Raw genomic sequence first — 13,031 nt, 5'->3', positions numbered from 1 at the left:
AGGTCTGGAGGCGAGCCAGGATGACGTGCTCGAACAGCTTGCCGAGGCAGGAGGTGAGAGAGATGGGGCGGAGGTGCTCGAGGGCAATAGGTTTACCGGGTTTGGGGATGAAAGAGACACGTGCATGGGTCCAGGAGGAAGGAAGAGTACCAGCCTGCCAATGCTCATTGAGAAGGTCAGTAAGGGCTTCGAGGGAGGGGGTATCTAGGTTTCGGAGTGCCTTGTTAGTGATGCGGTCCGCCCCCGGGGCCGAAGTGGTGCGGAGCGTGAGTAGCGCCGCACGAACCTCTCCCAGGGAGATGTCCGCCTCAAGGTCAGGGTTGGGGGAACCGGTGTAGGCGGGAAGAGTTGTAGGGGGGTCGGTGCAGAGGTAGCGGTCCCGGAGGGCCGCCAGGAAGTCAGTATCGGTGAGTGGGGAGGAGTGAAGGAGATGGGATATATCCTTGCGCTGGGAAGCTTTGGTGTGTGTAGGGTCTAGCAGCACCCTGAGAAGTGACCACGTGTCGCGGAGACCCAGGTTGCCGGCCATGCGGTCGCATGTCTGGCCCCACTGTTGTCGAAGAAGAGAGGAGCAGTGCTCCTCCATGTCCGACGCGAGCCGGGCCAAACGGAGGCGCAGGCGGCGATTGTGTTTCTGAGCCTGCCACCGGCGGTGGACAGCGTGTAGGCCTCCCAAAGGTGCAATAGACGGCTGTCTGCCGTGGTGGAGTGTGGTGCTGCAGGGAGTGTGGATGTGGCAGTATGGACGTCTGCCAAAAGGGTCTCAGTCCAGGCAGAGAGATCGATGATAGGAGCAGAGGAGGAAGTAGAAAGACGAGTGGAACGGAAGCGGTCCCAGTCAACTATCTGGGTGAGACGAGTAGAGGTGCGAGCAAGGGAGGGGAGAGGGAAAGTGGTGCAGAGGATGTAGTGATCGCTACCGAAGGAGACTCCCGTATTAGACCAGGTCGGATCGGCTACATTTTTGGCGAGGGTAAGGTCCGGATTGGTGTCTCGTTGGACACTGGATCCGATCCTGGTGGGGCGAGCGAAGTCATTAAGGACGGAAAGACATTCATTGTGGATGAAAGTCCAGAGCGAGTGGCCCTTGCGGGTGTTCTGGGGGTAGCCCCAGCTAGTATGAGGTGCGTCGAAATCGCCCAGAACGACCATGGCGTTGCGGCCAGCGCAGGAGAGCGCTTTGCGGAGGACGAGGAGTAGAGGGGCTGAAGGGGCTTTGGGAGGGCTGTACACATTGAGAACAAAGAGGCTTGCCTCAGTGCGACGGCGGGGAAGGATTTCGAGGAGGAGATGGGCACAGCCTGAAACGTCCAGCTGGTGCAGCACGGCAGCAAGGTTACGGTGCACCAGGGTGGCAACGTTTGGGTGGGTCTCAGAAGAAGGATGAAAGGAGGTGTAGTCGCGCAGCTTCACGGGAGCTAGGGGTTCCTGGAGTGCTAGGACATAGGGGAGAGTGTCGGGAGGGATGTTCTGGAGGTGGAGCTGTAGGGTGCTCCGCTTGCCGCGGAACCCCCGACAGTTCCACTGCCAGAGATTAAGGTGCGGGGGATGTCTGGCCATGATGGATGGCGGGGTCACCGGACGGAGTTGGGGTAGGTGCCGGGGGGAGGGGGGCGGGGAGCGAGAGGTGCGCGAGGGTGGCCTCAGTCGCGCTCTGGCGGGCCTCTAGGACCGCGACCCTGGTGTCTAGGGCGGTAATGTGGGATTCGATGGTGGCCACGCGGTTGTCGACACTGGGGATGCGCTCCTCAAGTCGCACGAAGCGCGCCATGACGCGCTGCTCAAACGCCTCCAAGAAGGAGGTTGCTTTGCGAACGATGTCACGCTCGGGCGCTACGTCATCGGAAGAGGGTGATCGGCGTTCGTGCGGGGGGGTGGCGGGTGGGAGAGGAGGCGCGCGATGACGCAGCCGAGGGTGCCGTGTTCATTGGCTCCTCTGCTGGCGGCAGCTGAGGCGGCGTTTGTGAAGGTGCGGTAGCTGGGCGAGAAGGAGAAGGAGCGGGGGAGGACAGACGCGCTAGCGCGGCCTGCAACTGGCGCGACAGCTCCTGAATTTGTAGCTGCTGGGCAGCGATAGTGGTCTTGAGGGCCGCGGTTTGGGGGTCCGACGTGTGAGGCTGCGATTTCCAGCTTACCGGTGATGTGGTGGTGGGGGCGGTGGACGCCTCGGACCTGGGCAGAGGCGGGAAGGAGACGGAGCGGTGGCGGCTGGCAGACCGGGCACCACGGGAGGGAGAGCGGCGGCGGGAAGGCCGAGAGGTCTTGTGGATGGGCCCGGTGAGTGGCGCTGGTGGGGGAGGCTGAGGCTTAGAGGTGGCCGGAGGTGACGACGGGCCGTTCCGGTCGAACCGGAGCTTGCACGGACGCGAGCCTGTGACGTGGGCTCCCCTGCACAAGATGCAGCAGGGGACGCAGGTCGGGGGCTCGACTGCCTTGTGAGCCTGGCCGCAGCGGTGACAGAGGGTGGATTTGGGCTTCGTACACACGTCCGCGCGGTGGCCGGGAGCCCAGCAGTTAGTGCAGGCCTCGGCTTTCGCGCGGAACGGGTGGCAGCGGTAGATCCCGCAGTTGAAGACGATGGCAGTGGGGAGTGTTGTAGTGCCGACGAAGGTGATGAGGATAGATTGCGAGCGCCCCATCTGGCGTGCGTCGGCGATGGCGTAGGGGGTGTTGACATTCATGGCTTGTAGATCTTGGACGATCTCGTCCTGGGTTTGGGAGTCCACGGCGTTGTATATAATGCCGCGGAGGGCGTTGTCGGGTGCTGCCATGTAGGCACGCAGGGGGTAAGAGGTGGGACCCAGGCGGAGTTCCGATACCCGAAGGTAGAGACGAGCGCGGGGTTCAGATGGGGTGCTGATAGTCAGGGAGTTGTACGGATTGATCCGTACACGGTCGGCGGTGCGGGCGGTGGCATAGTCGATGGTGGCAAGCGTGCAGAGGATTTGTAGCAGGGCTCCGTTAGTGGTAGTGCGGAGGTCAAGCCCCCCTCCCGGTCTGAAAACGATTTTGAAGTCCTCTGCTGGGAGACGAGGGAGGGGAGCGTGACGACGGAGAGTGGTAGTGCTGGGGGTGATGGCTGGCGGTGGAGTAGGGGTCTTGGATGGGGGCGAGGCAGGCGGCGTTGAGGCGATGGCCTGGTGGGCCGCGGCTGCACGGTGTGCTTTCACGCCACGGATCCATCGTGAGTCGGCTTCTAGCTCAGCAGGGGTGATGGAGACGCCTTCGACTTGGTATGCCATGTCGGCGGCTTGGATGGTCACGAACGGTTTCGGCGGAGGTGGTGAAAACGGGCGGCGTCGGCCGCAGGTGTGGCGTGGAACGCAGCTGCGCGTTGCGCAGGCGCTCGGAGTCGAGCGTTGCGCGCTATGCTTAGCGCGTCGGTGGCGTAGCAGATCACAAGGGTTCGAAAAGGTCGAAAATGGTCGGAGTCATTGGCCGGCCGCCAGGTCGAGGAGAAAAGGGAGCCGAGACGGACGCCGCTTTCCCTGCTCGTGGCCTTGGTGGTGGTCGTTGTTGAGGAGCTCGCTCGAAACACGTCCGGCCTGTTCGGCGGCGGAAAGTCTCGCGCCACCATACTGGCAGGCTCGGCAACGCGTTGGTTTCGCGCCTCGTCTGAATCGCATATCGTCGTCTGCGCCTGCGGACGCTGCGTTTGCAGACATATCGTACCAAGATGGCGCCACCATACTGGCGGAGGCTCGAGTCCGCTCCCCCTGCGTGCTTGCCTTATATATGGGTATTTTCCGCGACCCGATAGCAAGCGCTTGCGTTGGTCAGTGGTAGAGTTTCCGGCTCCCACGCAGCGGGCGCTGGTTCGATCCAGGCGGGAATCGGGTACATTTTTTCGCGTTTCCGGTGATAGCGGTTACGCAGGGAACGCCGGCGGCGGCATCATCGCGACCCGAAACGGCTATTGGAATGAGCCCATAACAGCTTCCGCAGTAAAAAAACGGAAAAGGGCTCGCTGCACACTCAATTCTGTCAGTCGGCATGTCTCGGAGAAGGCCGGGTACACCAGGGCCTCCCTCTGGATCCACCAGTGCGGCCAGCTCCCTAACTGCGACACCAACTTCCACCATCGTGTGTGTCACGTATGGAAGCCGAACGTCAGGAGACGCGAGAGCCGCGCCGGGAAGACTAAATTCGAGCGTCCCCACAGCATCTACACTTTATTTACAATGACGCATGCCACACAAAAGGCATCAGAACTGCTTCTTGACATGCTTGGACGTGGGTGGGTTGACGATCTCGTCCAGCTGCCTCTGCAGCTCCTCCAGCTCTAGGTCGGGCACGTAGCGAATCTCCTCGTGCTCGGGGAGGTGCCGGTGCACACTCAGACGAACGCCCTCGGCCAGACTGAGCTGGACAGCTTCCAGGAAGATCGGCGCCATGACTCCCGGCAGCTCGGACACCTACCCGCCAGTTTTTAAAGGGGACAACGAAGAGAAAGAAACAGTTTAGGCTGGTATATAATACTATTGCAAAACTTTATTTTCGCTCCTTTAACAGAAAAATGTTGGTTGACATGAGTAAAGTTTTCTTTTTTATTTGAATTTTATTAACCCTCTGTTGCATGAAGAAAAATTACACATGCAAAGTGTGGTTACTTTTAGTTTTCTATCAATGTGCGTTTAGAAAAAGCCAGGAAAATTATTTATTCTGCTTTCAAATTTTTATTTCACAAGATACTGAATGTCCATTACAGTGCACAACATGCGCACCAGCTCCAGAGACTGTAGGTGCCGACAGTTTTTCTTTTGCTACAACAGTCGAAGTTTCTGGCACAACATTAACAAACATAAGGTTTAATACAAAAGTCCGAATGCGGCGCACGCTACTTTGCGTTATGGAATACAAAAAAGCAGCAACTTTTACCAGTAATGTATAGGTACACTTTTCAGTGGCGTTTTCAGGAAGTTATTTTGTGAGGAGGGGGCATGCACTTGACCAGGGAGGGGGTGGCTGGGCAGGCGAGTGTTGTGGCACGTCCCTTTATGCCACCTATCTCGACACCCAGCAATTCATAGGAGGGGGGGGGGGGGCAACGTGCCCGGCACGTGTCAGAAATTTACAAGTTGTAAGTGTTTTTATGATCTCTCCATAGATGGCACAAGAGGTACGCAATGTTTAGGGAGCCTACATGTAACGCTGTTTTAGGATGGTGACAACCTTTGTAAGGGTACTTGCCGCCGCCAGCTAAATTGGCGGGTTAGAATGTGGGGCACAAAATGGCGAAAGACTAGCCAACAGACCACGTTTCCCGCAACCCTTGTTGCTGTGAAACTAATTAACTTCTTCTTTTAACAAACTTTGGCCTCAGAAGCCAGAGACATATAGCGTGTCTGAGCGCAGTACACGACACATCTACGTTTCAGTTAAACGGACTAGTAAGCAGTCTTTATTACAGGACACTTCGAAAAACACCTTTTATATATTACACACAAGTGGAAGGCAACAACAATGCTTAATGTAGTTCACATTCTTGACGTGAGATAATACTACCATAAGCGTGCCATCGTGCCTTATAACTTCTTGCTTTATATGTGTCGCACAAAATGCAATAGAAAAATAAGTTCGATGTGTTAAAATAAAAGGCAAAGGCAACTAGTATATTAAAGATATATGCAGGTTTTGTGTGCGCATTGGTGCAAAACTAAATTAAAGAAATTTAATAGATTGCATGCCAACATGGGTACATCAGAGTGTGACAAAAAAAATGCAGAAAGACTGGGGACCAAAATGGCTACCAAATTTGGCAGTAAATAGCAGTCAAAATTTTGGTGTTGTCACCACCCTAAAACAGTGTTGCATGCAGGCTCCCTAGCAATGTTTAGTTTGCTGTATAGTTAATGTAAGCGAGCTTATTGAATAACTCTAGCAATGTTTTCTTGCACTTGTTGCTCACAGGCAGGGAGCGCACTGAAAGCACAAAATGAGTATACTCTGGAGTGACAGCAAAGATATTGCGAGGGTAGGTGCCCGAGTTACCTCGGGAAAGGCAGCGTAAAGTCCGTTTCACATGGTGCGATTTTGTCTGTGAATTCGCAGCTGCGAAAAATAGGCCCGCCGGACCCTTCGTGTGTGCGTTTTCTCGATGTTCGATGTGTATCCCAATACCATTGTCAAGAACAGATGCAGCGCGGCACCTCAGCAGTCTAGCCCATACTATAACTCCAAGAAAATGGAATACACCAGAGTTTACCAACCGGCGCCTGTATGCCATGGACCCACAGATGCAATTATAACTTTTACCCGATTTTAAACGACATGAAGAAACTTTACTGTGCCGCCTGCGATTAGGAGTTTCTTTTACAAACTCCTATTCATTCCTAATTGGAATGGCGGACAGTGCCAACTGCAGCACATGTGGTGTTGAGGAAACCACCAGACATCTCTTATGTGACTGCCCTAGATACGAAGAAGAGAGGATTGCCCTTCGGACTCCTTTAGGGCACTTAGACGACAGGCCTTTTACGGAGAATATCTTAGGCCCGTGGCCTCGTGCATCCATGTACAGGGCTACAAGGGCACTGCTGCGTTTTTTGAAGTGCACAAGCCTGTACGACCGCCTGTGACGAAAGTCAGCGACGAACGCTTGACTGTAAATGTGCAAGGTGACTGTGAACTTCTCTCTTCCTTCTCCTCTTTCAATCCCTCTTCCCCTTTCCCCAGTGCAGGGTAGCCTACCGGGCTCAGCCTGGTTAACTTCCCTGCCTTTCCCTTGTGACTTTTCTCTCTCTCTCGATGTTCAGCGTGTTGAACTTCTCTGTGAAAAACGCAGATGCGGTGGTAGCCACTGTAGCGGTGGAAACAGACGACCAATAGGAGGCGGCTCGCTCATACGTCATTGCCAGTCAGAATGCTTAACGAGTATGCGAAAAACGCAGCTGCCGTAGATCCATGTGAAACGGGATTGCGAATTTCGCATCTGCGAAATTCGCAGCTGCGAAAAACGCACTGCAAAATCGCACCATGTGAAACGGGCTTTACGGTTAATAAGCTGGGCAAGCTTAATGCATTAACAGGCGCAACACTAGACCAACAGAAAGTGGCCGCCACGACCAAGAAAAAAGACCGCGATCTTCGCTTCATTGTATAGCAGAATCACATCTACTGGCTTCTGAAAGCTTCCCTTTTTTCTTCTTTTTTTTTTCTTTAACGTTGTGCTGGATATTGCCAAATTCGAATATTGTGATGTGATTGAAATCCAAAGGTACAATCTTGCTCGATAGTTGTAGTGGGACAAAACTACTGCCCCAGATTGTCACCTTTGAGACACTGCTATTTCACAAAGCTGCTTCTTTAAAGGTCCGCACGGCCGACTGAAATTTCCACTCTATAGTTTCCACTCTAGCATGTTAGTTACACTGCGTTTTATCTGGCAGTTCAGTGCGGGGGCGATATGATATGTGCGCTACAGATCTGCCCCAGATTTGCACATTAGTACATGCGAAGACATGTTTCTAATCACCTGAATGTTTCGCTCGTAAACGTTCAGCTTGAACGTGTCCTCCACTGTAGTGCTCTGTGGTTTATACGTAGATATTGCCATTGATTCCAAAGGGGTAGCCCAGCTGTAAGAAAAAGAGTGAATTAACTGAGCGCTTCTTTGTATAATCTAAAACGGCAACTTCAGCAGTGCTCCAAAATCTGACCAGAAGACTATCAGAGCTGAACAACCACTTACCATTCTGAAACCCGAATGCCCAACATCGCCGCTATTTTAGCCACTTTTCTGGCATTATTCTCGAGCACGGTGAAGTCGTAACCTTTCAGCTGGACATTAATAAGCCCTTCGTGAACTGGCAGTGGCGGTTTCAAATACTGCACGTGAAAAAAATGGAGAAGCAGCACATTACTGACCATGACATCAACACACACGATTGAGAACTACTTTACCTGAAGATATTCCGGTTCGTGGTACTTCATGATCGACCTTGCACTGGAAACAGGAGTTCTTAAAGCCCGACTTGTGAGCTGTAGTAAGGTCTAAAAAAAAAAAAATGCAGGAGAAAATTAGACTGGGGTTGAATTCGTTACATCGCAAGGTGTGCGCTTACCGACACTCCAGTTCTGTTCATGTTGACTGTGCCTTGTCATAGTAAATTGAAAAAGAAAACACGTTCACAATGAAATTAACATAGAACACACAGACAAGTGCATACTGTAATGCATCGCCATACAAGGAGCCAGAAATAGGAATATAACTTACCGAAACTGCCCGAACTGCCGGCACCACAAACGTGTGGACAGCCGACCCTCTAGTGCCTTGTCTCGACTTCTCTTGGTTCGACTACTCTTGCAGTACGCAGTTGGTGCGTACTGGCAAAAAGAAAACTATCTGTGAACATTCCTAAAGTAAGTTGTTAATTCACCCTTTAAACATGTTAATCAAAAACATTCGTGACGGCTATTTAGTTTGCGCAGTTGCTTTGCACCTGGTTTCGGTTTCGGTACAGCAGAACGCTTACGTTCCAACTACACCTCATTGTTTTTGTAACAAATAAAATCAATGAATCAATCTGCTCCGTACATATTTCACGCGTTCAGGTGGCTACAGAAGTTGGTACCAGTTGGAAAGCAACTGTAACAAGCAAAACCAGCTGCAATAGGTCGCTGGTGCCCAGTAGGGCATGATTGGCTTCAGTTGGAAACATAACTCTGCGTTGATTTCGCTTTAACAAGCGCATCTCCCAGAGACGCGAACGACGCCCATTAAGCTTGGCCTCGGCTGCAGAACGACCGAAAACGACACTGAAACAGCGACTACGCGCCATGTCGGCCCAGCATACTGTTGTTGTTGGCCGGAGTGACCTAGAATACCGGAGTGGTTGTGGCGCATACCTGCAGTGGGGGAACTACTGTGTATTTAAGATTTCTTTTTCCTCCGACTCGGCAAAAGGAGAGAGGCGATCCGAAGAATGTAATCTTACTGCGGTCACTTGCGGCCCCTTGAGTCTCTCACGTTGCGTGCATCCGTCGCCTTTCAAGCTTATGAAACGTACAGCAGACTTTCATGCCATGTTTGCAGTGTCTCCGTTAGTGTGACATTCATGTTCAGAATCTGACGCCTCTAGCCACTCAGGCAAAATTGTTACTACGAACTCCACGCAACGTCGCATGCTTGGCTTTGCCCAGCCCTAATGCTGTTCCCACATTATTGCTTCCTGCCTTTATAAAAACAAATGCGCTCAACTTAACCCCGCCGAATTTATGCATATGCCTAACACATGAACATACGAACTAATCAATCGTATGTCACTTCGCACAGGCAAACGAGAGGCACGCTCACTGAGCCACGAGCACTTACGCGAAGCCTACTTCCTCTATGGAATGTCCGGGTAATGCACCATCCGAAAGCAATGGCGACGATCTGATGCCGCCATGCAACAGTCCGGTAATTGATGTTACCGGAGAACGCCCGTTACGTCTAACACTTGCCTTTGCTTCGAGTTGTTGATAAATTAGACTTCGCCCTGCCATCTGCTAGCCGCCTGGTTAACTCGGATGGTAGAGCGGCTGCCCCAGAAAGGCGGTGGTCCCGGGTTCCAGTCCCGGACCAGGCCGAATTTTATTTCAACTGCGAGGCTTTTCTTTCGAGGAACCCGTATGGTTTTCCTTTGTTGCTGCTGCTACGACTGGGTGGATGTGTTTTCCTTTTAACTGATAAGTAGGGTACAAACCATGTAGTTTCCGGCCATTTGACTGTGCATTGCCGTCATACAGCATCCAGTTCCTCACGCGCCCCTGATAAGGCTCCAAACAGCCTCCTTCAGATAACCTATAACTTGGTAATAAAACATATGTTCATAGTCTAACCATTTGGGACAAATTACGTATGCACAATATTACAATTGCCAAAAAACACTGAGCATGCACTTGGTCAAGCTGCGGACTAAAGTCCCCACAGCAGAAAATCTACGGAGTCCACTGCGGACATGCCCAGCCTTTTTTCAGTCATGGAGACAAACTTTTCCACAGCGAAGATTGTTGCAGTCTTAGCTGTACACCTAAGTTTGGTTTCTAGTGATGATCCTCAACGTGAAAGGCAGGCAATTACAAGGACTTGCTTCTGCTTATTTCGCTCGCTTCCCAAAAATAAAACCCAGCTCAATAGTCAGCATTTAGACACGATTGTTTAAATCAAGGCGACAGCACAAAAGGGTGCTCGACACTTCCCCGAAAGAAGACGAAGACGTCCAGGACATATTTACCAAGTGACAGGAACCCTGGAGATACTGTATTGCTGCACAAGGGAACAATTTCAAATGTTACGGCCATTTAAATGCACATAAATTCCTTCAGAACAGAGCCAGTCACAAAATGTTTTGATACCACCCTTTATGAAAAAAAAAAAGAAGCATGCTAATAGTGCCTACAATATGCTATAATTTCCACTGGTGAAGAGTGCCGAAAGGGGCCCATAGAGTGACTGCCTACAATGTGAGCTCACAAGTCAGGTGCCGACAAAGCTTGAGCCATGCAAACTCAGTGGCACACAGCAAATGAGAAAATATATATGCTGTGTTTGGCCACATCCAGGTTTTCGAATACTTACTTCAAGGCCTGCAAAATGACATTTTCAGATTCAAACTGAAGGGTCTCCAGGGCTAAAACGAATCAGTATGAACAAGGAATAATGAGGAGCTACTTTCCTGGCGCCATAATTTTTATTGTACAGAAACAGGCCAGGAGATGGAGGATGAATCAGGCAACATGAACAGCTGCACATTGCTAACACAATGAAATGTTTGTAATGATTAACACAACTTTCGTTTCTGTACAGGCACTCTTGGAGGTGACAGGGACGGGTGACTGATGACAGCTTGACACAGCAACCAATGGTGAAGTGGATGCACTCTCCAATTGGAACATGGTGATCAGAATGATGACCTCTTCTTTGCAGATGCTGAACTGCTGCTACTCGAACGATGAGTATGACAAGTTAAGGAAGCAAATACACCTGCACATAGAGCAACTAGAACTGTCACAGAAAAGAGAATAAAAGAAAAAGTGCAAGAACAAAGAATTTACCCAGGTTTTACTTGACAACATGGTGCATACTTTCTTTAATTTTCAAGGGCATGTCTCTACACTGTACACGGATATGCATATTTGGCTTAATACACTCAAAAAAAAAAAAAAAGATTCTGCGCTTACTGCTGCACTGTTCTTGCTAAAATTTTGCATAAAGATCGAATTTTGGAGTCTACAACGTTCAGTGTAACACTTGCCACAGTTAAATTCCTGGTTTTTAGAAAAAAGTGCAAATTTGCCTTTGTTTACGGGGATGCAATTTTCTGGCATGTCGGAGCAATAATAAACTTGTGTCGCCGCCTTCTGGCAGCTGCAGAAAGCAGCATTTTAGGGAGGACTGCCGCGTGTTCTAGTAGAGCGTGCAACACATGGCGCAGCTAATGGTGGCACTGGTCATTGCTTATATGGGGCAAAGTGCTAGCTGCACATCCTGGGGCTTCTCTCTTGCATGTACCATATTTTCGCGCACATAACCTGCACCACGATTTAAAAAAATTTAACATTAATGTCGGGGTGCAGGTTTTTCAAAATTCTGACTTAAGGTGTGGCTTCACGGCAGCTCGCGCACTGGTTCCCCATCATTCAAAGTTTCATTATCTCCAAGGAAACCCCACTCTCTCCCCACCCTTGCATGTTGATCGCAATTTGAGCTTGTGGTTTGCATATCATGTGATCAAAACGTCCCCCGTTCCCACAGGCGCGATATGGCGGAGAGTCAAATCATCGTTGAGATTTTTGGCTCCGTCGCTGTTGCCTATGCAAGGGCTGCTCTGTCTGCACTCTTATCCTCTGTTGTGTGAATGCAAAGTGCGAAGTGATCGGATTCACATCACATCACATGACTGATTCATCCGCGACACATCTGTCGTGTGAATCCAGCTTTATCAAATAAGCATTGCCGATGAGTGGGGGGTAAAGAGTAGCTAGAAAACATGTGGATGAGTCATCCATCCATGAATGGAGACTGTTTTTGCAAAGATTTCAGCATTTTTGTATGCAGTTATTTCCACGAGTTAAATGCACATTTCTATTTTTTACCCGGGCTGCTGTAATTGCGGTTGCGGGTTATAAGCGGTGGCGAGCTATATGCAGAAAAATATGGTAGTTTCATCATGAGAGCCACATCTTCATTAGCATGCCGTAAATACAACCAAACTGCGCTTACATGTACTGTATGAAAAAATGACTGCACTGCCATTGGTTGTTAAACATACCTAACAAGAATGCTAGCTTCATAATTACGAAAAATGTTTATTTTGCCTACTCCTTCACCGACACAATGTACAGTACAGCATTTTACGTGCCACATTAATATGACAGGCTGCATAATTCGTTTTCAATTACTGACATGACAGCCTTGGGACCAGCTTTGTCACCGATTATAATGCACCCTCCAACCCTTCCCACACAACTTGCCCTTCTATAAAAGCCATGTGCATAATATGCAATGGTGAGCACTTTTTAACGCGATAGCGTTAAGGGCCCCGTGTCGCAGAAAGTCCGGCATCGGCGTGGATGTTGGCATCCGTGGCGGAAAATCCCCAACCACGCCGACCACACAGACTCTCCGCGTGGCGCAAGGTGTTAGCAAAGGAGAAAATCATCCCGAACCACCCATGTGGTGCAGGGTTTTGGTGAACAAAAACTGAATTTCTCACAGTGAAACCCATCAGAAAAACGGTAAAGTACGACTTAACCACATCCTACAGGCATGGTGGCGTCAAATTGTAATTTGAATGTACGAGAAAACATAATTCTGTTACGAGGAAACTCAAACACAAACCCCTTTTCCAGCATTTCTGCCACACCAACAGGGAGCGCTCGGGTAATTTACTTGCGAAGATACTATCCAGATGGCGCTCGCATCCTCGGCACGTCAAATTGGGACTTCGCCTGCCTAATGCGTTTCGGACATGCGCGCGTGTCGGGGCAATAGCAAACAATTAATAAAATAATAAAAAAAAGGTGCTAGGGCCTTCACATTTTCATAT

At 50.6% G+C, this 13,031-nt stretch overlaps 2 protein-coding genes across 2 annotated transcripts in view; both read right to left on the bottom strand.

Annotated features, from left to right (window-relative positions):
• Positions 1-4,153: 4,153 nt before the first annotated feature.
• On the bottom strand, positions 4,154-8,334 carry LOC119449609 (39S ribosomal protein L48, mitochondrial-like). The gene is made up of 6 exons (XM_049665332.1): positions 8,216-8,334; positions 8,064-8,095; positions 7,903-7,992; positions 7,691-7,827; positions 7,475-7,577; positions 4,154-4,415 (listed from the first exon to the last, which is right to left on the bottom strand). Exons 2-6 carry the CDS (start codon positions 8,082-8,084, stop codon positions 4,206-4,208), a joined length of 561 nt encoding a protein of 186 aa, XP_049521289.1. The 5' UTR covers positions 8,085-8,095; positions 8,216-8,334; the 3' UTR covers positions 4,154-4,205.
• Positions 8,335-10,666: 2,332 nt separating this feature from the next.
• LOC119449604 (THO complex subunit 2-like) overlaps positions 10,667-13,031 on the bottom strand; it is a 72,370-nt gene continuing 70,005 nt past the window's right edge. The window contains 1 exon segment of the mRNA XM_049665329.1: positions 10,667-10,938. Within this exon segment, the coding sequence (XP_049521286.1) occupies positions 10,884-10,938 (55 nt within the window). The 3' untranslated portion in view covers positions 10,667-10,883.

The sequence above is a fragment of the Dermacentor silvarum genome, chromosome 4 (genome assembly GCF_013339745.2).
Source record: "Dermacentor silvarum isolate Dsil-2018 chromosome 4, BIME_Dsil_1.4, whole genome shotgun sequence".
Lineage (NCBI taxonomy): Eukaryota > Metazoa > Arthropoda > Arachnida > Ixodida > Ixodidae > Dermacentor > Dermacentor silvarum.
Note: the sequence above shows the minus strand (reverse complement) of the source record. Positions and strands in the feature narration are given on the sequence as shown.